Genomic DNA, 25,697 nt, shown 5'->3' on the forward strand with positions numbered 1-25,697 from the left:
AGTACAGTTTTGGTGAAGGCATTACCGTGTATTACGTGACGTTTGACATGGGGAATGTCGGTAGCAACCTCGGAATATTATTTTTCTTTCTTGGAATGCTAGAGGCCAATGAATAATTTTTGTATGTAATTCGAGCGGGGGATTTAATGCTTTTTATGAAGAAACGTAGCACAACTGACTTTACAATATTCAAATATTTAGTTACTCTATAATTATGATGTCACATCATAAAATGCTCCAAGAGTCATTATACTGTCTTGATTTACTTTCAGTGGAGTCCCAAGCACCATCTATGTTTCATGCACGTATCGACAGTCGATCATGATTCGTGACTGAAAGGGATGTTCGAAAATATTTGTTTCTTTAGACATCTCCTTCTTATTCGTATTTGAAAATGTTCGACTCGATTTGCAATGGGTTTAACCATTTTTTTCAAAGATATGTTATTCAATGTGCATTTTGCCAATCCCTCCCTCCAATTTCTTTTTGAATAAAATAAACACTACTCCTAACTATTCAAACTGGATTAGGTTATTTTCTTTGTTTTTTTAGCATGATTACTAGGAAGTGACAGCATCGAGCAACATGGTGTCCCCGGGCGGTCGTGACATAAAACAAAGTTCTGTGTCACACAGGGAATTTCGCAAAGGCACTCAGGGAAAACCTGGAAAACTCGGGGAATTTGGAAATGTCGACTTTGTAGACACCCTGGGGCTGGCATGAGATTTCGAAAATGCACATAAAAATAAGTTCTCATGGCACTTATGCTGCTTCTTTAATTATTAGCAATGAAAAATCCCTAACGAAAATACCAGAGGGGCACTTGCTTTAGGTAAGTTTATTAATACACGTTCTGAAGCAGGCTAAATTGGCAGCAACAAAAGCAGTGAGAAAAACTTTCTGATCCAGAAACATGTTGTCAGTTTCTGCTGTTCCACGTGTGCTATTTGTGTGCAGCGTGTCAAGGTAAATAATGGTTAATAATTTAGGCATAGAAAAATGTGTGCGCTGAGAGAAAGCTTTAAGAAAGTGCGTGCTGTCATTCCAACACAGGATTTCTATCTAGAATTTTTGCAAAATATGAAGTGCTTTAGATTTTAATGTAGCCAGTTCATAATGTGTCCCTAGTACAGCTTAGCGTCAAGCTTGAAAGCTGATCTCTGATGACACATCAGTTGCAGGTTGTAATAACGTGGTATCACAAACTACTTGTTACGCATGTCAGTCAAGCTGGTGTCAGTCACTGGTCGCAGGTGAGAGTATGACCGAAAGCTGGGCATTCATTGCCCTTCTGCACATGATGTGGGATAGCGCTTGAACTATGCTAGAGTGGCACCATCTCCCTCACCTTCTGCTCCTCATTATTCTGTCAACTTGCTAATATGCACTTCTAGAGGCTTGATTATGGTGTTGACTGCTGAGCATGGCTTATGTGAATTTCAGTAGTTTGTGGTAACCTCAAAGACGTAGTGTAATTTGCATGCATTTTAATATGGTCAATTTGAAATATGTAATTGACTGTGGCATTCTCAGAGAAACAATATATTCTGGTTCTCTTCCGGGGAGCAGCCTATAGGCTGCTCCCCGGAAGAGTACCAGAATATATTTTCTCACTGAACAAAAGTGTTTCATGCACGTTATGCTCAAGCCATGCTATCCTACAAGAATTATAGCTGCTATGTCAACAGCTACACGCTATTTAAAGCGGCTAACAAAGGTCGTAACGGATTTTAATTTCACGGTTAAAACGTTGTGGCTAGCTAAGGTTTACCCTTAGCCCCCTCTGGCGTAGACAGCATTAGTGCATAGGGAGGCGTATCTCATTAACAAGCCTTTGGGATAAGTACAGACTGAATAGCATGTGTTAAGATATTGAGGTAGTGCCATAACATGGGTCCCCACCCAAAGCTTAATTTTGTTTTTATTTTTCCATTTAGGCCATGAAGCCACGTTTCTTTTAACATGTGCAGTTGCTTCACATTAGGGGAATCCCACTCATTTCTCTCTTTACAGTGACTCCTGTTATTCTCTTTCATGTTGTTTGGCATACAAAGGCACTTTAAGCATGGCCGAAGTTAAGTGGTTTGAATTTGTGCAATTTGAGTTGGGACAAATACCTCACTGAATAAACTTATGCACTTGGCCTTAAACGAACACTAAAGAGAAACACTAAATCAGTTCAGATGCACCAAGTACTCTTTCATGTTGCGCTTATTTTCTGATGGGTGGTTATTTATAGAAGAGTGTGAATGTCAAAGCTTCATTTTCTGCCAGATTTTGCAACGAAACATCACTGCCGGTATGTCAAGGGGACATTATTCATTCCAGAGTATTTTACTGCATTTTGGCTGCAGCGGCTCAGTACATTTGCTCAAAAAATGGTAAAGTACAGTGTTTGGCTTTTTTTGGAAGGCTATATAGTCAATATTTGCCAAAAATAAATTAATTGGGCCTTAGCAGACGGCGAGAAAGTGCGGCAGCTTTATTGTGGTTTCACCACCTCTTTTTCATTCTTGCCTCTTTTCTGGTTTACCAGAAAAGTTTTCTGGTTTTCTGGTTTTCTGGTTCTGGTTTCTGGTTTTCTGGTTTACTTTTCTGCAGTTACCAAGTTTGGTAACTGCAGCCTTCTTCTGGTGTTGCGGAAGAGTAATTTAATAATGCAGCTCAGATAATTATTTTTCTCTGCAGCGTCCCCTTAAAGATTTGCCTGAATGATGTGGTGTGAGACAACGTTGCCTGAAAATTATTTTGCATGACAGCGGTTTGTGTTGCCATGTAATCACCAGTACTGTCTGATGTGCTCAAAGATGTCGCTGCACTTGTTCCTCATTTCCGAAGTCACTAAGAAGCCATAAAGAGCCTCTATTTGCAACATCCTGCAGTTAACTTGCTGGTGCTCTGGTAGACGGTTGCAACAGAAAAGCACCGTCCTCTTTAAAGCATTTACAGTATGTCAGGAATGTGTTGGTGATTTTTTTACCTCAACAATCATGGAAAGATTGATTTGCCGTGTTGACTGTGGCACATATATATTGACACGTGTACTTATATTTATCGGGCGACCACGTTTCACCGCCTAACAAATCTTATCGCACAGTGCGGGACGCGCCTGCATGTATCCGAAGTTTCTGGAAAGTTATCGATGCTTCTATCCGCTGTATGTTGTCGCCGAACCTTGTGTTATCTGATTTCATCGCGTGACGCGAATGGTGTAGAACTTTGTGGAAGGCACGCGGGTACCAACGATTAGTCTGGAACTGGAACATTCGATGACTGCTGCATAAAAGCTGACGCGCTGGACCCGCTGATCAGATTTTCGACGATCGCCGACTGTGTTCGCCGCTCTCGTTGTGCTTTAAGTGTAGCCTGTTTTGTGGGCACAGGTTCGCCCAATAAAAGCTAGTTTTGCCTTACACAGTATTGCTACTGTGTTCTTTGCCGTCACGACCACGTGACATCTGGTGGAGGTGCTTTTGGGTCCATGTACCGGACGCCCCCGACAAGCCGTGATCCAAGCCCGGACCGTAAAGAGAGCACCAACGTAGTCACGGACCATCGAGTAAGCCGTCATCTACAACAGCTGGCCCCAGAACACGGACTTCTACCTGAGAAGACCAAGAAGATCGTGGCCAAGACAACCCCAATGGCTGCCCCAGCGACCCCCGTTGTCCTGCAACAACCTCGGGACCCACCGACCTTCCATGGAGCAGCAAGTGAAGACCCGGAATCCTGGCTGGAGACGTACGAGCGAATCGCGACTTTCAACAACTGGGACTCCGACGACATGTTGCGGCATGTATACTTCGCCCTAGAAGCCGCCGCGAGAACGTGGTTCGAGAACAGGGAGTCGACATTGACAACATGGGACCTGTTCCGTACCGGCTTCCTGCGCACCTTTACAAGCGTCGTGCGCAAGGAAAGGGCCGAAGCTATGCTGGACGCCCGAGTGCAGCTACCTAACGAGAACGTCGCCATATTCACGGAAGAAATGAACCGCCTGTTCCGCCACGCCGACCCGGATATGCCCGAAGAGAAGAAAGTCCGCCTTCTCATGCGTGGCGTGAAGGAAGAACTTTTCGGCGCAATGATACGAAGTCCACCGAAGACCGTAGAAGAGTTTCTTCACGAGGCCACCAGCATCGAGAAGACACTCGAAATGCGGAACCGGCAATTCAACCGCCGCACGAACTCTACCAACTACACAGGAATTCAGTCACTGGCCACCGACGACCTGCGCGAGACTATCCGAGCGGTCGTGCGGGAGGAACTACAAAAGCTGTTCCTGTCACCGCAGCCTCAAGTGGCTTCGATTGCCGACGCCGTACGTGAGGAGCTCCAACAACAACTCGGAGTAGCCCCTGAATCGCCGCAGCCTCAGCCGGAAGCGATGACATACGCCGCTGTAGCCCGCCATCACGTTCCCCCTCCGCGCCCATGGCAGGGCCCAGTGACGACACAGTTCCGTCGTCCACCACCAACCCCGCCGCCAGCACGCCAACCCGTCACCCCACGCGGCATTCCAAGGAAGACTGACGTTTGGCGCGCCCCTTGACCATCGCCCGCTTTGCTATCACTGCGGAGAAGCCGGGCACATCTACCGCCGATGCCCATACCGGGAGATGGGACTCCGAGGGTTCGCCGTGAACGCGCCGCGACCACAGATTGGCGAACGACCTCGCGATATCGCTGACTACCTCGCCGCCACTCAGTGGAGCCCTCGACGACCTTCCCGTTCGCCGTCACCAGGCCGTTACCTGTCGCCGCAGCGCCGACCATACACTGGCCCAGCCCGGGGCCGGTCTGCGAGCCCATATCCGGAAAACTAAAAGCAGCAACCGATGGAGGTGCGGTTGCTGTTCGTCGAACTGACGAAGATCCTCCGACGCCGACGGAGACGCCGAAGAGACCATCTCCACGACATAATAATGACACGCCGCCCTCCCGACGAAGTCAGAAAGCCAAGACTACACCGACAAAAGACTACGTGACGACGCGACGTTCCAGCTTCAGTTTAACGCGACGCAGCGGTGATCCGACGCCAAGACCTAACTGCAACGCCAGACAAAGAATCACCGACCTCGACGTGCTTCTCAACGGCCACGCAGTTACCGCCTTAGTGGACACAGGGGCCGATTACTCCGTAATGAGTGGACACATCGCCGCCTAGTTGAAGAAGGTTAAGACCGCATGGGAACGTTCCAGCTTCAGTTTAACGCGACGCAGCGGTGATCCGACGCCAAGACCTAACTGCAACGCCAGACAAAGAATCACCGACCTCGACGTGCTTCTCAACGGCCACGCAGTTACCGCCTTAGTGGACACAGGGGCCGATTACTCCGTAATGAGTGGACACATCGCCGCCCAGTTGAAGAAGGTTAAGACCGCATGGGAACGCCCTCAAATTCGGACCGCTGGAGGACACCTCATCACGCCGACTGGAATATGCACGGCAAGAATAACCATTCATAACCGGACTTACCCTGCCACCTTCGTTATCCTCCAACAGTGTTCACGAGACGTCATTCTCGGTATGGACTTCCTGAACCAACACGGCGCAATCATCGACCTGCAGTCGAAGTCTATAACGCTGTCCGAAGATAAAGCGACACCGCCGGAGAGCCCTCGTAGTCGCCACGCCTTGAGTGTGCTCGAAGATCAAGTGAGCATCCCGCCTCGCTCCAGCATTGTTATTTCGGTCAGCACAGAAACACCCGCTGACGTAGAAGGCGTCATCGAAGGCGACCAACGTCTATTGCTAGACCGTGAAATTTGCGTCGCAAGAGGGATCGCTCGAGTGCATGGAGGGAAAACTGAAGTGTTGCTGACAAACTTCAGCCAGGAGTTCAAGCACATCAACAAGGGCATGACGATCGGGTACATTGAGGAAATTCTGGAAACCAGTAATGCGTTTGTCCTCTCGGATTCCGCCGCATCTGCCCCGACGACCATGGTTCCCGAACCGAACTACGACATTAATCCAAGTCTCCCCATGGGCAAGCAGCAACAGCTCAGAAGTCTGCTCCGACGATACAAAGCCTGCTTTTCGACATCATCGAGGATTCGACAAATACCAGTCGCCAAGCATCGCATAATCACCGAGGAGTGCACTCGACCACTCCGCCAGAGCCCTTACCGAGTTTCGCCGCGAGAACGTGAAGCTATAAGAGAACAAGTCGACGAAATGCTGCGCGACGACATCATCCAGCCGTCGAAAAGCCCGTGGGCGTCCCCTGTTGTCCTGGTGAAGAAAAAGGACGGAACCCTACGTTTCTGCGTCGATTATCGTCGTCTGAACAAGATCACGAAGAAGGACGTATACCCCCTCCCACGGATAGACGACGCATTGGATCGGCTCTGCAACGCTAAATACTTCTCATCGATGGACCTCAAGTCTGGCTATTGGCAAATAGAAGTCGACGAAAGAGATCGCGAAAAGACCGCCTTCATCACCCCGGACGGCCTCTACGAGTTCAAGGTTATGCCATTTGGACTGTGCTCGGCGCCCGCAACGTTCCAACGGGTGATGGATACGGTTTTAGCAGGATTGAAGTGGCAGACCTGTCTCGTTTACTTGGATGACGTCGTTGTCTTCGCCGGCAATTTCGACGATCACCTTAGGCGGCTTGCAACAGTACTAGAGGCAATCATGTCATCAGGACTTACTCTGAAGCCGGAAAAGTGCCACTTCGCTTACCAGGAGCTTCTATTTTTAGGCCACGTCATCAGCATATCTGGAGTCCGCCCCGACCCGCAGAAGACAGCTGCCATCGCAAAGTTCCCGCAGCCCATCGACAAGAAGGCAGTGCGTAGATTCCTTGGCATGTGTGCCTACTACAGGCGCTTTGTGAAGGACTTTTCACGCATCACGGAGCCACTAACCCATCTAACCAAATGTGATGTCGAGTTCAAGTGGGAAACGCCGCAGGCCGACGCATTTCAAGAACTCAAACGACGCATGCAGTCGCCGCCCGTACTTGCGCACTTCGACGAGCACGCCGATACCGAAATTCACACTGACGCCAGTAGCCTAGGCCTCGGTGCCGTCCTAGTCCAGAAAAAAGATGGACATGAACACGTGATAGCTTACGCTAGCCGGTCGTTGTCAAAAGCGGAAGGCAATTATTCTACAACCGAAAAGGAATGCCTCGCCATCGTTTGGGCTACAGCGAAATTCCGCCCTTACCTATATGGCAGGCCATTCAAAGTGGTCAGCGACCATCACGCGTTGTGTTGGCTAGCTAACTTAAAGGACCCTTCAGGACGGCTGGCACGGTGGAGCCTCAGATTACAAGAATATGACATCACTGTAACATACAAGTCCGGACGAAAACACTCAGATGCCGATTGCCTATCACCCGCCCCCATTGACCCGCCGCAATATGACGAGGATGACGACGCCTTCCTTGGAATAATAAGCGCGGAAGATTTCGCCGAACAACAACGAGGGGACCCGGAGCTAAAAGCCCTAGTCGAGTATTTGGAAGGGCACACCGACGTTGTCCCTAGGGCATTTAAGCGTGGATTATCTTCGTTCCCGCTTCAAAACAACCTACTCGTGAAGAAGAACTTCTCACCAGTCCGCGCCAACTACCTTCTTGTTGTTCCGTCGGCGCTGCGTCCAGAAGTACTGCACGCCCTACATGACGATCCGACTGCTGGGCACCTCGGTTTCTCCCGAACGCTATCGAGGATACAAGAAAAGTATTACTGGCCGCACCTAACCGCCGATGTCGCCCGTTACGTCAACACATGCCGAGACTGTCAGCGACGCAAGACACCACCGACAAGGCCAGCGGGATTACTACAGCCGATCAAGCCTCCTCACCGACCTTTTCAGCAGATCGGGATGGACTTGTTGGGACCGTTTCCGACATCAACTTCCGGAAATAAGTGGATCGTCGTAGCGACGGACTATCTCACCCGCTTCGCTGAAACTAAAGCTCTACCGAAAGGCAGCGCAGCCGAAGTGGCGAAATTTTTCGTCGAGAACATCCTGCTGCGACCTGGTGCTCCAGAAGTCCTCATCACCGACAGAGGAACGGCTTTTACAGCAGAGCTCACGCAAGCCATTCTGCAATACAGCCAGACGAGTCACAGGAGGACAACTGCCTACCATCCGCAGACGAATGGTCTCACGGAGCACCTGAACAAGACCCTCGCCGACATGCTAGCAATGTACGTCGACGTCGAGCACAAAACGTGGGATGCGGTCCTGCCGTACGTAACATTCGCTTATAACACGGCGGTACAAGAAACAACACAGATCACGCCATTTAAGCTGGTTTATGGCAGGAACCCAACGACGACGCTCGACGCTATGCTGCCGCACGTCACTGACGAGGAAAATCTTGACGTCGCTTCCTATCTCCAGCGCGCCGAAGAAGCTCGACAGCTCGCTCGCTTACGGATCAAGAACCAGCAGAGGACCGACAGCCGACACTACAACCTCCGATGACGCTTCGAGTACCAGCCCGGTGACCGCGTTTGGGTTTGGACCCCTATACGCCGACGAGGACTGAGCGAGAAGCTTTTGCGTCGCTATTTCGGACCGTACAAGATCATCCGACGTATTGGCGCACTGGACTATGAGGTCGTGCCAGACGGCATTTCGCTATCACAGCGGCGCCGCTCACGACCTGAAATAGTCCACGTTGTGCGACTGAAGCCGTACTACCAGCGTCAATGAACTTTGGGGCTTCGCGTAACTGACCTTTGGACTTTGTTTCTTTTCGTTAATTTGTTACTTATGTTTAATAACTGTCCTTTTGTGTTTCGCTCTCTTATATTTGTAGCATCGGGACGATGCTTCTTAACAGGGGGGTATTGACACGTGTACTTATATTTATCGGGCGACCACGTTTTGCCGCCTAACAAATCTTATCGCACAGCGCGGGACGCGCCTGCATGTATCCGAAGTTTCTGGAAAGTTATCGATGCTTCTATCCGCTGTATGTTGTCGCCGAACCTTGTGTTATCTGATTTCATCGCGTGACGCGAATGGTGTAGAACTTTGTGGAAGGCATGCGGGTCCCAACGATTAGTCTGGAATATTCGATGACTGCTGTATAAAAGCTGACGCGCCGGACCCGCTGATCAGATTTTCGACGATCGCCGACTGTGTTCGCCACTCTCGTTGTGCTTTAAGTGTAGCCTGTTTTGTGGGCACAGGTTCGCCCAATAAAAGCTAGTTTTGCCTCTCACAGTATTGCTACTGTGTTCTTTGCCGTCACGACCACGTGACAATATCAAGCCTGATCTGTCTAGCTGACTGTATACTTATATATTACTAAAAAATTAAGCCAGTTTTCGATGATGCCACCTTTTCACATACTCCAGAACGACCAGTTTGCCGAAATAATAGAATTAACGTAACTATATTTTCTCTAAAAACAAACTACTGTCTTGCACAGCAACTTGAGTAAGCTTTCTTCAGCACAGTGGCAGGCTTAGGATGTTAGTTAAAAATTAATTCGCTTAAAGGTGTGCCGCATCGGAGGGCACGATTATTGCTCTTTGTATCCAATTTAGCATTATATGCTCTCAGTGTTCCTTTCCATGCTACTCACAGTACACACATACTAAAGCAATGAGGGACAGACAGGTGAGGGAATGTGCAGCATGCAAAATTCAATAAGGGACAAGCAGTGTGCTAAAGGGGACAGCGTTTTATCACTCTGTTTGTTGCTTATTTTTAGTGTGTGTGTGCGCTATGAACACCATGAGAGTGAGCTGTTACCAACTTAACCAAACTGCAGCTCTTGTGATTGGTGTTTTTGTCCACAAAATGCCCATATATAACCCATGCACAGTGGCGCCACCTTATCCAATTCTTACCCATCCAAAAAAGCCGTCTCCTTATCTAACAAGTCGACTGAAGGGGCACTAACACACGTGTCACTATTCCGCCAGATAGCCTGAGCCTCAATAATCTCTCGCACGTCTTTATCTTTCTGCTTCGCAAAAACCCGGCAGGATCCATACACCAGCGCACAGCCGCATTCCTGACAGTGGGTTGACAGATGACCGTATTGCTTATTTTTCACATTTTGACAATGTTCCCGTAATCGGTCATTCAGACATCTCCCTGTCTGTCCAATGTGTTTTTTCCCACAGGGCAGCGGAAGCTCATATACAACTGCTTCTACGCATCCCACTGGCGTTTTTCAATGATTCGTAGAGCATCCGGCAGCTGGCTTACGGTACAGGTCCGTTAATCGACATATTTTTGCCAGCTTTTCTGGTGCGGGAAAGATCACTTTTGTGTCCACCCGGCTAGCCATTTTCATAACTTTATGCGCCGTTCTATGCAGGTAGGGCACTACCGCTACCTTTCTTCTACGTTCCGTCCCTTGATTTGCCGTGTCCCGAGTTGCGCTATCTGACCTGCACCTTTTTAGCAGCCCCTCGACGACTGAAACTTGCACTGATTCCGGAAACCCTGCTGCTGATAACCTTCCCGATTGATCCATAAGACTCGTATAGATGTTATGGTGGCAAGACTTCTTTAGAGCATTTCCAAAGCATAAGTTGGCAATGCTCCTCTTGGCGAGCTTCGAGTGGGCTGACCGATACGATAACAGGGGCTTATTAGCTCTAGGTTTATACTCCCAACACGTGTGCCGTTCCATGAACTCGAGCTGAATATCTAGGAAACGCAGCACGTTATTGGTGGGCTCTTCAATCGTGAGAGTAAGTGGGCTAAGGCCTGCAGAAAAAACTTCGTAAAGCTTGCCTACTGTAAAACGTGCGTCTGGTTCGAAAAGAACGAGATAGTCGTCAACGTATCTGACAACTTTAACCACCCTGTGCTCTGACAAGGTACGGTGTATATAGGTGTATTTCCTGAAAATGAAGTTGTTGAAGTTAGCACATTGTGGTGTCGTCTCCTTTCCGTCCTTGTTTGCTGGCGCTAAATATGCTTTCAGTTTACCAAGACGCCCAACAAATGGCAGTGACAAAATGCCCATATGTCAGTAGTAGTGGCGGTGATATATGCATCTATGAAAGAGAGGATTACTTGATTCCAGAACAATTTGATTTGTTCTACACATGATACTGAACTTGCCAGTCTTATATTAAACGTGGAATTGGGTAGGAAGCTGTTGTGGTATTTTGTACGGTGCCCTGGTGTATTCAGCTTGTGCAAGTGCTTCAAGCTTGTATGTCTTGACAAAAATTTGGCTGAAGCCATAGGAGGAGAGTTGTAATGAAAGCCAACCACCAGGTGTAATGAAAGCCAACCACGCCCAACAAATGGCAATGCTGAAATTTATCCTAATAGATATGCTGATTTGTGCTGCTATGGATGCCTATTGGCTAGCAATACTGGGTAATGATGTTAGGGTTATGAGTGATTTTACACAGTAGGGCTTACAGGATGGCTAGCATTACAAAACACATTAAAACAACTGTAAGGATGCATGTCGTGCTATGCTATCATATTTGGCCCATGAAGTGACCACCTTTGCTTACACTATGTGGCAGTCTGGTCCAGTTTACTTAACCTGGTCGCCGACTATGCACGAGGAGGAGGACGGAGGCAAACAAAAGGACCTTCGATTAATGTTTTTGCACAGATGGCTCATAAATTGCATTTTTCTTATCTGGCAGGCTTTGTTACTCAATGCTTTCTATGGGCGAATATCAGCATTTCATTCCTATTTATACCTAATAAGAATTGCTTTGTTCACAGTCACTTTTTATATTATACTCTTGTGACACTAAGCTCACTTGTCTTGAAGCAGGTATGGCTGCGCCTACAGAAAAAGTGTAAGCAGACTGCTGTGTTGCTAATCAGTGCTGATCTCTACGTCAGAGTTGGTTCTAGAACATCCAGGCACCACTGTGCCTTGCTTCATTGACAAGGTAATATGATATGGACACCTTGAAAATCAGCATTAGTTTTGAGAAATATGTTAAGAAGACACAAGGGTTCACCTTAGCGATAAATACACTCATGTTCTTTTTTAAAGTGCTATTTTTGCACTCTTCCTCATGGACATGTTTTCAAAGGATGCTTACACTCTTTAATTGCAAACTGCCATGGAGCTTGTTCATGCCTTAAAGCAGCACTCTTTCACCAAAGGAAAGCCTTACTTAACGCATAATTCATAAGTAAGGTAATGAGGTGACAGGACATAAATAACACAGTCTAACAACCATCCAATTTCGCTGCTTGCACAGCAATATCAAGCGAGAGGAGAAAGGGCAAGAAGAGATAAATCGGCAATGCATGTTGCTCGCACAACGCGAATATGACGCATAGCATGGCTACTGTGACACTTGTTTTACAATGATAGATAGGCAGTCTTGCTATCTTGATAATCCTCTGGAGGGGAAGCCAACTTCGCAGATACCCTGTCACACATATAAGGAAAGCCTCAAATTTCGCCAGCCCTATCGTCCTTATACATTGCCACAGTTGCACAGTTTTCAAAAAAAATATTACAAGTGAGCTGTGCACTACCAATTGGCCGCCAAATGACCTGAGCATCAAGTTAACGAATCCAGTAATTTATACATTGGCCTGTTTTTCCGACGTAGTGTCTACTGCATGATAGTGGTATTTAATATCCATCAACACCTCTGTGCTCTGCGTAATCTTTTATTGCATGTTTTATTTCACTGGTAGTGATGCATGCCTACACAGCAAAGAGAGCTTCTGCCATGCCGAGAAAGAATTGCAGGAAAAGCCGACGTGAGGCTACTTTTCTCAGCACTGAACAAGCTAGGTTTCTTGGTTTGCGTTTGTGTTCATTGGTTGGATGGTTTTTAGAGCCCCATACGAGTTTTTTGGTCACACTAAGGCAGACAAGCTTGTGGGATGTGCTTCTGCAATTTGTACAGTAGCAGATGTGGGCCTCATCTTCGGAAGGAAGTGCACTAATGGCACCATTCACAGCGCAAATGACTCTCATTGAGTCAGGCAAGGCACCAGTATTAATGTTTGTTCCCTTGCCCAATACAGCAGGTTTAGGTTCAGTGTAGTTGTAGGAAGACACGTTAAACATAACTTCTATGCTTTGAGTGGGTGCATTTGTTTTAGGGCATGAAGTTTTTTTTCTTGCATCTGTCTGCACTAGTGCTTCCGTAGCATTGGTATCAAGTTGCCATGAAATTGTGCCTACCGAAAGTCGTGAGCAATGAGTGTTTAGTTGGCACGTTGCGAAGAAATGATCAGCTCTGATGCCCTTCATTTTCTGTTGCCATGCTTGTGCTGTCAGTAATTTCTTCTCAGCTTGCTGAATTATTTTGAGGCCCGAAGCTGACGCTACTGATGTCTTCAAATGCAGACTTTTCAGGCTTTGCAAGTGTGGCTGAAGAAAAGGCGGCACTCACAGGTTGCTATTCTAGATGTGAGTGAAATGTACTGGCAAATTTTGGGTACATGTTGTGTTTAGTTTTGTAGGAGGTAAATGTTTGACAAAAATTCGTCTCGTTTCTAACGCGATGATAATCACTTACTTGGTCAGTGACCGCAACTTCACAAATCATGTTATGTGAGCAAATGAATTTTCGTCGAACCCTTGACAACACTTTCTACCGAACTTATTGACAGAACATTATAACCGAGACTTACTGGTTTGTCTCACTCGCATCCAGAATAAAAATATATAAATGCCACCTTTCCTTCAAACAGACTTACAAAGCAAAGAATCTTCATCCAAAAAGTATGCATATGAAAGCATCGGTAGTGTCAGCGTGGTGTCTCAAGATAATTCGGCTAGCTGGGAAGAAATTACTGCGAGCAAGAGCTCAGTGCTGACAGCAAATCAAGGCTTGGAAACTTGGCCGTTCTCTGCAAGGAGCCAACTATAGTAGATTATTATTTGTGTCTTCTGGGACATACAGCCAACTTCACGGCGACACTAAATGATTACTTGTGCAGTCTCAGGAAAACTATGTATTGAAACCAAAAGAGCCCGCTGAAACCACAAAGTTCTCTTCAGGTTGTCTTCCTACACGGCCACTAAACCTGCAACTGTCATTCTGCACAAAGGAACCAACACTGGCAATTCACCCAACCCTGACGAAAGTGACTGTCACAATCCACCCCGGGTCGTGAACAAGGGAGGGCTTCTCAGCGTGGGGGTGCTGAAAGATTACTGACCGGCGAGCTGCCGTGCTCGTCGGTGTTTATTGTGGTGCGGGTGACCACTGTTGCCTGCCGAGCTATAGCAGGCCGCCGAGCTTGGCGGGCGAACCAAGATTATGTCCGAGGGGGCGTCACCTACTTGCTACAACCCCTCACCCCCAGTTTGTTTGTTAAAATAAAAAACACAAACCTCCAAGTTCAAACAAATGTCCAAGTTCAACAACGTCCAAGTTCAAGTTAAACTCGTGAAACAAACGTCCAAGTTCACACTATGAGGCTCTGCCTCCACCCTAGCTGGGTCGACAGTGCCTGCTACCCAGGCGAGTAACGGTCTGGTGGCCTCCGCCGTCGAGTACTCCGCCTGGGCACCGGTGTTGACGGGTCGGGTGTGGCAACGCCGGGTGCTGCCCGAGCCAGCCTTGCTCCATCCGGGGGGTCCGTAGTGGTCGGCCTTGCGAGTGGTGCCGAGCTAGACACCGGTCCAACGGGTGCCGCACCACTGGCTACGGTTGCCGCCTCCGAGGTAGGTGGTACTCCGCTAGAAGCGACTGGTGCTGCCGCTAGTCCTCCTGCGGGCTGGAACTCAGTGGCAGTCGAGGGTGCTGGCCAGGTCCCGAGGCGAGGTCTGACATGGTGGGCGTGTCTATGCCACATGGCCCCATCTGGCATGCGGACGAGCAGCGATGAGGCGCTGGCAGGAGACACCACCTGTCCGGCAGACCAGGGTGGGCCAGGACGGAAGTTCCTGGCGACAACTGGAGCTCCCGGCTCTGGCAAATGCCCGGGACGGCACCCTTGGTCAGCATGCATGGCGGCACAGACGACGGTACAAAGCCTGTGTGCCACATGTCGAAAATCGGCGGGTCCTCGGCCACGACGTGGAGCCTGGCCGCGGAAGAACTTGAGCTTGCTGCCGCATGCCTCCGCCGCGTACTCTTGCGACGGCTACCCTGGACGCGGGCTTGTGTTGTACCTGGGCTTGAATCAGGCTGCTGCTTGCTGTTCGTCCTCCCACTTCGGCATACACGTGCCAGGTGCCCAGTTTTCCCGCACGTAAAGCATTGTGCTTGAGAGAACTGGCACTGTGAAGGGGAGTGGGCACCACCACAGCGACCGCAGGTACTGCCCTTTGTCGCGAATTTGTTGACCGCCGCTTCCGCCGACGGTGAGCCAGTCGCACGGGAAATCTCGCCGGCGTCCTTGGCGGCAGCTTCCATTGCCAGCGCTGCCTTCACGGCGTCGTCCAGCGACGGGTCGGGAAGCTCCAGGGGTCGCGTCTGCATGGCGGGGTTGTTGATTCCGCAGACAAAACGGTCCCGGAGCAGCGAGTCCAGTTGGTCCCCGAAGGCGCAGGCACTCGCTAACCCTCGTAGCGCAGCAACGAATTGCCCGAGGGTCTCTCCTTCCCGGCGGCTCCGGTTGTTGAAGCGGAAACGCTCCATGAGTGTGGACGGTGCTGGGTTAAAATGCGAGCGCAGTATGGCAAGCAGCTCACCCAGCGTCTTAACGTGCGGCGTGGCTGGCTTCAGAAGGTCGAGCAAGAGGCTGAAGACGCGGGTCCCGCAGCTGGCCAGGAAAATGTCCCGCTGTTTGGCCTCGGGTGTGTCGTTTGCCCGGAAGAACACGTGGACTTGCTCCTCGTAAATTTGCCAGGCGGACCCATCTCCCTCGAACGGCTCGAGCCTTCCGTACAGCGGCATGGCGACAGCAACGGGGGGCGGTGTTTCGCCGCTCGCGGCGGCGTGGAACGCTCCGTAGGTACTCGTCGCCAGCTTCTTCGCCAGAGTCACGAGGATCCCATCCTCGTCGCCAGCTTCGTCGCTAGAGTCACACGGGTCCCACCCTCGTCGCCAGTGTCACAATCCACCCCGGGTCGTGAACAAGGGAGGGCTTCTCAGCGTGGGGGTGCTGAAAGATTACTCATGGATTACTGACCGGCGAGCTGCCGTGCTCGTCGGTGTTTATTGTGGTGCGGGTGACCACTGTTGCCTGCCGAGCTATAGCAGGCCGCCGAGCTTGGCGGGCGAACCAAGATTATGTCCGAGGGGGCGTCACCTACTTGCTACAGTGACTTTTACCACGGAACGTGCAAACAGTAAGCTCTTTCTGAGGCAAGACCACGAACTTAACCTGCCATAACAGGAGATCTGTTGGCTTGACTTGGGTCAGTGGCCCTACATTCATCATTTTGAAACAGGATGCATTACCAATTGCAAACTCAGGTTAATGTCTTCAACGGCATCATTTTGTGAACAACAGACGAAAAAAGGCCCAGCATGACTAGTGATCCTGCCCAGGAGTCTGTGATGTCAAGAAGTGTGAAAATCATTTGCAAAGGTTAACAATCGTAAAACAAACTTGCGCTGTCGATTGAAACAGTACCATGCATTTTAAAGAGTGGTGCCAAATTTTTAGGTGAAGTGGGCACTTGCACTGCACATATAATTTAGATAAAAAGAAAGTAAGGCACAATTGGCCATATAGAACTAATGGTAATAATTTTCGCATAAATAGATGTTTGCTCAAATTATCTGACAATTTCTTTTTTTAGGAAGTATGAAATTTTCTTGAATGTAGCTGCTGTCAGATGATTCTGTTTAAGCATTTGCCCTTATGCATATACTATTTGCATTAATTAAATTAAATTGCGGAGTGTTATTTGCCAAAACCACAATATGATTATGAGGGATGCTTTAGTGGGGACTCCGGATTAATGTTGGACGCTCGGGGTTCTTTAATGTGCGCCCAATGTACCTTATGTTTCTGGATTTTGCCACCATCGAAATGCGTGCATTGTGGCCAGGATTTTACCCTGCGCCATTTGGCTCAGTAGTGCAATGTCAAAGCCACTACGCCACCACGGCTTTTATGTTGCTGGCAAAGGGGTAGATCCCAAGTAATTTAGTTCGCTCAACCTATTTGTGCTGCTTTTTAAATTTACATTTTAGGCTTGTTATTCTGTTGCTTCAATACTAGTAATTGTTGATCAACCAGTGTCTTTCTTTTTTTACGGTGACAACTTGTTCCAGTGGCCTGCTAATGTGACAGATTATTCTACCACAGTAATGCATGTTCCTTTAGACGTCATAAGCATTGCAGAAAACCACTTCTACTAAACTTTGTTCGGTAACTTATATGTTCTGTACGCTGGAGCACTCTTACCCGTCGGTAACTTATATGTTCTGTACGCTGGAGCACTCTTACCCGTGTGAATGAAGGCAAAAGTACTTTTCCCTATGCGTAATCTTATTGCATAAGTGAAAATAAATTTTTGGCTTTTTACTTTTTCAGGTGCCCTGCAACAGAACTGATAGTTGGGCGAGTTGGTACGAATTCGTAGTGAAATATTTTGCTCACACAATCGAGAAGGACACAGTGAAGGGGGACACACGCCTGCCTTGCCCTGCAAGCTCTCAACCAAGGAACGCATTCCAATGGTCATCTGTCAGCAGATTCGGTGTATCAAAGTACCCTTGGAAGGTCCAATAAACAACACTTGGGAGATGTATGACATGCTGTTGCTTAAATTCAGAGGACATCACTATAAATGAAAACTTTAATGACTGTGCAATAGAACCTGTGTAAAGTATACTCTTCTATTTACAAATACAAGCCATTACTTCATCTGACATTTTCACATCAAAATTACTCTTTACCGTAGAATTGTGAACAAACCATTACAGCAAGACACCACTGCCAAGGTCAGCACAAGTGATCATGCATGTGGTACCACTTACAAGAATTGTATTTGCACTATTATAGCAAATATGTAAAGGAAGTGCCAATATTTTTTAGGCTTCATACTCTTGCAGGTCGTACTATTTCGTTCATCTTGTGTGCACTCAGCTCGTACAAACTCGTTCATGATGTATGAGAATCGCGTTCATTGGCAAGAACGCAATCTCATACACACGTGTATTACGAAAAATCCTTCCGTCGACGGGAAATCATACAGTTGAGAAGTCATTCAGTCGATGAGAAATCGTACAGTCTATGGGGCAGTAATAGCGTACAACATTTCTCTCAGATTCCCGTTCACATTTTTTTCAATAGGTTTATGTCACAGAAAAATTCCTGAACTACATTTCACAGTCAACATCTCATAATCGTCAGTAATGATAGCAAAAGCCTCAACTATTTTACACTCAAACACATCCTTTACTAAAAGCATAACCCCACCACCCATCTTATCACCATGCTTCAACAATAGGTAGCATAACTAGTAAACGAAGAACTTCAGACTTGTGGTGATACCAGGTTTCGGTAACCATGATGTCGAAAGAAAATTCAAACGATTCAAGCAGTATCATTATTTCTTCTGCCTTGTTTCTAGCTGATTGTGCATTTACATGAAGGAAAGAAACGTGGCATTTCTTCCGGACAGTCACAGACTCAACTCGCGTGGAATTAGAAAATCTGCAGCCATATTTATAGTTCTTTAGATGAAACTCAACGGGTTTAGGCGATCTTTTCTAGATCACTTTCATTTTTTGTCTGAAGAACCCGCTTCTTCTCAGCCTTTCGCACAAATTTTGCCGCCCTTTGAGCGCGCAAACCTCTATTCGGCTTCCTTCTTGCACGGAACAATTTGTCCAAGTAGCTTTTTTAACTGCGGCCATAGTTCATTTACGTAGAGAAAAGCTTTTTCTGGGCAATCAATATCAGCTGTCTTTAAACGCATCTTCTTTGCCTTCTCTAATACTGCTTCACACTTTGACCGGCTGTTGAATTGCACAACGATCTGGTGGCCAGAGCAGTCTTTAGTAGTAACGCGATGGCAAATTTTAATGCCACCTTCCCTCACGAATTCACCGACAGCTTCACCTATTTTGTGAATGCTGTTGGTCAACTTTCACCCTCCACAACAGGCACGTTTTTCACCTCAATATTTAGATTTCGTGAATACTGCTCTAGGGCGGTAGTTCTATGTACACTGTTGAGAACAAGCTTCTTCATTTGATCGCATTCACTTTTGAGAAAGTCACTTTGAGCCTTTAGCTCACCATTTTCTTTTTCAAGCCGCGAGCACTGAACCGACACTTCTTCATCTTCTTATTAAAAGATTCAAGACTTGTTTTCAGTGTGCTTCCACAATTTCCACAGGGCATAGAAATCAAACCACGAGGGAAATTGTGGAAGCACACTGGGTTGAAAAACAAAAAGAAAAATGCATCAGCCATCCTTCTGTTTCATTGCTGGATAAAGAAAATTTACTTCTATCATCACATCTTTAGCGCATTTTATCGTAAGTAGTTGTTTCATGCACCTTGCTGTTTTTATGTTGACCGGGTGGCTTTGGTCCACGTCTTTTTATCACAAGTGTTATATGTACTATAGACGTGCTCTCTTGACTTGACAGCGCAGATCTGTATGTATTATATGCGCTATAGGCGTGCTTTGTTGACTAGATCGCGCAGATCTGTGGTCATTTAAGCAGGTGGTTCTTCAAAAATAAAACCAGTTGTTAGAAAGCGCTCGTCCTTGTGTTTCTTCTATTCTTCGTCCCTGTTTGTTTGCGTACGAAAAGTTTTAAGATGAATCTGTTCCAACTAGGCCGACTCGCAGTTATGACACATTATCACCACACTCACCGTCGCACCTGATAAAGCTGTGACGTCGGAGTGCTGTTCAGGAGCACAGCAGCCTCACGCGCTTGCGATTGCTGCCATTACGTCGAGCGAAACCCTGATTAATAAAATACTGAGCACATTTACGGACAAATATTTGTGCATCATTTGAAGTCGTAGCGCTGGATTGACACGGACAAGACGATAGGACGTGCGAACGACCGAACCAACTAACTCAAAAATCTGCACTCCTGGAAATATTTGTTAATGTGGATCCAAATTGCAACTATTTCATAGAATACGTTTCACTCTCGTGTTATGATCAATTCGTCGAAAAGAACGAGAAACCAACTTTTTTCGGGCACTCACATTTACTCTCAGATGAAATTCCATTTAGTACTTTGCGTGCTTGCCTTTCTATATATGTTAAGCATCGACTTCCTATTCATGTCTGTCAAGTTATTCTGCATGTTCTGCATGCCTGTCAAGTTCTTCTGCCACGGCGTGTATAATGTCTAGAGCAGTACGACTAAAGAACTAATAAGGCATTTCTCAGGAAAGCGATCTAACACCATGTCATTTCAACGACATGCTGCTTATACCCGCACAACTTAGTACCAACGAAGTAAACAGCATATTGTGCTCAGATCATAGCCTCCTGTTTATGCTGCACATGATTCGCACAATGTCACAAGAAATGTACCGAAACGTCATCTGGTTATGACTACACAAAATACACGTTTTCGCATTACAAGTGTAATTTCTGTTTATTTAAAGATGCTCCTTTAGAGTGTATACAACAAATCATGCAATGTTCTCTGAGCTGTACAAAGATGGCTACCTGAACAATGTCATTGTTTACATTAAAATAAAAAAAATCGTACAATTGCGATAAACTGCTCAATTGTCAAGTACGGCAAGGCAACACGTGGAAAAACAAACGTTTCTGTGCCGACCATATCGAACAAGAAGGAAAATATCAACGGCCCTTTTGAATGCTAAACAGGTTCTCGATATAAAAGGTCACAAATTAACACAGACTAGTTACCTAATAAATTACAAACCACAACCACCATTCCAACGCTGCGGTGAATGTTTAGGCGTGCTACACATTTAATAACATGTCCCGGCTTAGAAAAATGGAGACAACGGTATATTTACATTTTTTACTAAAAAGAATCCCTTTCCATCCCATGCTCTATATTGAGCGATGAACCACTTGTCTCATATCAAGATACTTTGTACTATTTAAAAGCTATAGGAACTCTACAGGGACTGTAGCACATTTCATGCTCTTATACTTTACTCGGCCATTTACATTATTTTACCACATTTGAACAAATAAGCTACTTCTAAAAACATGTGCTTGGCGCATCATAGCCTGCACAGCTGCTGCGCCATTAAAATCCCAAATCATCACCATCAACGCAGACGAAGATGAGACCTGCCTAATTCATTTCACCAACTGTATCCGAACAAGAAGTACTAATAAGGTTCTCAGCCTTCTGGTGCCACGATTGGAACGCAAATCAGAGGAACACAATACCAAGTTGAAATGCTCACATGCTTCTGGATGCAAATCTTCAGCTGCTGGAACTGCCTCGTGCAATCATGCACCTTCAGGTCGTCAGCTGTGGCGACGCACTTCCCATACTGCGCAGCCTGCAACAAAAGCCACGGTAGTGTACAACCTGCAATGCGGCCTCTTCTTAGGCGCCACCAATAGCACTGTCACGATTACGTTTGTCATAGTATGATTCCTAAAAAAGAACGAACGGTTTATGCTTTTATCCGGAACAGTGTGTAAAAGCTGCGACATTTTTTTACAGATTTTATTGCTACCTATATTCCAAGGCAAACGACCCAGTAATCATTACGTCAGGCCACACATGACCAGTAACTGTACCTCTATCACGTCCTGGATAGGGCGAAACATTTCTGCGTCATTTTGTCCTAGACGGATGCTATCACCGTTCCATTTCGCAAATTGTAGATTTTTTGCATCACTGCGAACGACACTTATGCAATGAACAGGCAATTGTGTTTGTGGTTTATGCACAAGAATTATGGCCATGAAAGGGTTTTAGTGCATAAACCATATGAGAAGTGTGGCACGAAGCTGTAAAAGAAAGGAAACCCTTACAGGTTGCAAGATAAAATCCGGTAAAACATGTCTCACGATAAATGTTAATGCTAGTACTGATGCAATGTATCGACACACCGCTCACTGTAACTGTCGAAACACGTCATGCATGAAGCGCGTACGCAGCCGGGCTTCCTTCACTCGCGCTTCCCTCTGCAGTGTCGCCGCAGCGAAGTTGACTTGTGCGTGAATATATTTGAGATTGTCTAAAATATATTGTTACGCCCACAAAAGGCGTCACTTTGAAGCCGGGTAGCATTAGATGCGATGGCCTTGATCAGCTGAGCGCCTGTCGAGATTCAGCTAGCCAGCCACTCGTCGTCTTCTTCGTTCACCACTCTTCGGTGTCCCCGCATACTGTTTGTTGAGGCGTGAACCCACTATGCATGTAAGAGCGTCACATTTCCCTCCGCGCAGATGAAGCCCGCCGGGCAAGTGTCCTGCTCCAACTAAACAAGGGCGTCTTGGATCCGGTCGACCACCCCAGTGACTACAAGGTGGCCCTCGCCTTAGACCTCAAGGGGGCGTTAAACAACGCGACTCACGACATCATCCTCGCATATTTGTCACAGATCAATTATGGCCACAACACGTTCAGGTACATGCAACGATTTCCCACTGATCGGCAAACCTAAAGCCCCTCCATCCACGTTTCCACCGACGGTGGAGCGTGGATGGAGGGGCTTTGGGCAAACCTGTATACGTCCAGGAGCACGGCCCTGGGTAGTACAAGAGGAGCCCCACAGGGAGCAGTCCTCTCCCCTCTTCTTTAATCTCCCCATGGCTCATCTCCGCCCACTGCTTAATGATGTCCCAGGCATCAGGCATGCCCTGTATGCCGATGACATCACGGTCTGGGCAACACATGGGTCGTTGGGACAGATCGAGGCCACACTGCAATAAGTGGCAACTATCATGTACGGATACGCTCGCCGCTGTGGCCTGGAATGCTCCCCGACCCAATCAGAATTCACACACCGTCGGCCCAACCCGAAGTGTACTGCCAACATAGACTTGACCCTCGCCAGCGGCCCCATCCCTGAACACGATGAGGTTAGAGTGTTGGGACTCTTTATCCACCCCGACCGCGAGATCGATACAACCCTGCAGAAGCTACGCAAGACTGGAGACCAGGTGAGCCGTATGGTCGCCAGGTATCTAACAAACGGGGGGAGGAGGCGGCGTTACGATTTAAAGACGCATTCAGGCTGGCGAATCCATTCGTAACCAGCCAGATACTCTATTTGGCACCCTATCTGCACTTGCGGAAATGCGACGAGAACGCTCTAGAGGTCATCCTTTGCAAAATCTATAAGCGCGCCCTTGACCTCCCCATAACGACGTACAATCAACGGCTCATCGATCTCCGGAGGACCAACACCTTTAGGGAGTTACGCGAGGCGCACTTAAACAATCAATACTTGCGGTTGAATAAATCGTCAGCACGCAAACGCCTCCTAGACCATCTGCACATTGGATACAAAGCACAAACAGAGGAAAGAACCAAGGTTCCAGAGGACTGGCGCCACGCGCTACACGTCCAACCTCTGCCGCAAAACACGACAAAGGAGACTCAGGGGGGCCGTGCGCGCGACGCCTCTTAACGACCGCTATGGCTCTCGCTACGGAGTCCTCTACACGGATGCTGCTGGCACAATACCACGGGGGATGATATACGGCTGCAGTAATCCATCAAATCACGTACGTTCAGGGACTCACTTTCCGTGCCCCAAACAGCACACACGCGGAGGAGGTCACCATAACATTCGCCGCTGCAGACCCCTATTCCCGGGTTATCATAACCGAATCCCGGGGAGCCTGCCGAAATCTAGAACAAGGACGCATATCTCGACGCGCCGCCGAAATTTTACATAACGCGAGTACCGGGATCGCCCTGACATGCGTGTCATCATTTGGACCTCAGCACATGCGAGACTGCAGGGAAACGAGGCTGCAGACGCCTCAGCCCGCGCGCTCAACCACCCGGTATCGCCTCGACACCCGCCGCCTGAGGTGCCAGAACCTAACCCTGCTATCACTTACAAAGACATTTTGTATCAAACCCAGTATAGCTGCTTTCATCCCCCTGCGAAAGGGCTAACCAAAAACGAGCGTTGGCTCCTTCGCTTATACACTAGCACGGTACTCTGCCCGGCAGTGCTGCAATATTTCAATCGGGCTTTTAACGGCGAGTGCCCGCATTGTGGGTACGCGTTTTCGGATGTGTACCACATGGTGTGGGCATGCCCCTCTAACCCCACTTTCCCTTCACCCACCCGAGAGAGCTGGGAGGCTGCCCTGAGCTGTTCGGCTGCTCTACCTTAGAGAGCCAAAGAGCTCTCGCGGCTAGAGCCCGAGCTGCCGCGGAAGGGGTCCCGGACTAGGGACCCCTCCTAGAATTACTCATCTGCTGTTAACAGCCTTGAATAAATGTTCTCCACCACCACCACATGTTAGGAACCCCTTTGGACGGAACCCCTTTAGCGCTGCAGCGAGAGCGCGCAGCGATATATCGCGCCCCAAGTGTTATGCGACGCGTCTCAGTTTCAGATCCAGCGAAAGCCTCGTCCCGCGCGGACCAGCCACAGCATGTGCAGCGAAAGAAAGCCCATCGGAGAACAGGGCCCACAACAAGCAAGCGATTTGAAAGCGCGCGGGTTATGCAGCAGCTTTCCGGTACTATCGGGAGCTGCACTCCGTGGGGAGCTGGGAGCCTGCGCGCGTGTGATCTGGTAACTCTGTGCGCTTCGAAAACGGCGTCGTTGCATTCACTACATTTGACGGTGTTTTCCCCAGTCAAATTTGGCAGGCAGTCTGGCAACGTTGACCCACAAAGCTGGCAACAGGTTTAAACCACACCAGTCAGAACTATAGTGTACTAGAGTAACACACTATAGTCAGAACTCTGCCCACCGTTCGACCTCGCCGTTCTGCGTGACAAAACTTGATAACATATTCCGGGACTTTGCCTCTGTGTTCGACAGGATGCTGGGCTGCTACAAGGGACCGCCCGTGCAGTTTGCACTTAACCCTGAGGTTGTGCCTATCCGCCTGAAAGCAAGAAGGGATCCTTTCGCACTACGACCAAAAATCGACGCCGAACTGGTCAAACTGATACAACAAGGAAACCTAGAGCCAGTTGACCATGCTCATTGGGAAACCCCTATTGTTAAGCCACTGAAGGCAAATGGGGACGTCCACATCTGTGCAGACAAGTGCACCATCAACAAGGCCTTGCAGCACCACTCGTATCTGGTACCAGCTGTCAACCACCTGCTGGCATCACTCTCTAGTGAAACTGTCTTTGCGAAGCTAGACTTAGCACAGGCCTACCAACAGCTCCCAGTGACTGATGAATCTGCAGAGACGCAGACCATTGTGACGCATCGGGGGTGCTTTCCACGTTCGACGATTACAATTCGGTATCAGTGTCGCACCTGGCATCTTCCAGAGTTTAATGGAGAACCTACTGCGCGGACTACCAGACGTCATTCCATATATTGATGATGTCCTCATTTCAGGTGCATCACACCAGGAATTACTTAGCCGCCTTCGAGAGGTCCTTCAGCGGTTCCAAGATGCAGGGATTAAGGTTAAGAAGGAGAAATGCCAGCTACGGGTGACTCAAGTCGAATTTTTGGGTTTCCGAGTCGATGCTGAGGGAATCCACCCCACACTGGCCAAGACACAAGCCATCCTTAATGCACCGCGGCTGTTCAACAGAGCCGAGCTGCAGGCCTTCCTGGGTCTTCTCAATTTCTATCATGCATTCCTTCTACACAAGGCCACTGTCGCTGAACCCCTGCACCGTTTTTTGGACAAGGTCCCCTGGCTGTGGGGAAACCTACAACAAACTGCGTTCGACAATGTCAAGAAGCTACTGGCACCCAAC

The 25,697-nt window shown here is 48.1% G+C and overlaps 1 protein-coding gene across 2 annotated transcripts in view; it reads right to left on the reverse strand.

The window, feature by feature from the left end:
- LOC140218438 (NADH dehydrogenase [ubiquinone] 1 alpha subcomplex assembly factor 8-like) overlaps window positions 1-25,697 on the reverse strand; it is a 164,276-nt gene that overhangs the window by 118,574 nt on the left and 20,005 nt on the right. For both annotated transcript variants that reach the window (XR_011894688.1, XM_072288141.1), the window contains exon 2: window positions 21,226-21,324. Coding sequence is in view for 1 of the 2 variants with exons in the window: in XM_072288141.1 (XP_072144242.1) it covers window positions 21,226-21,324 (99 nt within the window). In the remaining variant the exon portion in view is untranslated. The remainder of the gene's footprint in view (window positions 1-21,225; window positions 21,325-25,697) is intronic.

Source organism: Dermacentor andersoni, chromosome 5 (genome assembly GCF_023375885.2).
Source record: "Dermacentor andersoni chromosome 5, qqDerAnde1_hic_scaffold, whole genome shotgun sequence".
NCBI classification, from domain to species: domain Eukaryota; kingdom Metazoa; phylum Arthropoda; class Arachnida; order Ixodida; family Ixodidae; genus Dermacentor; species Dermacentor andersoni.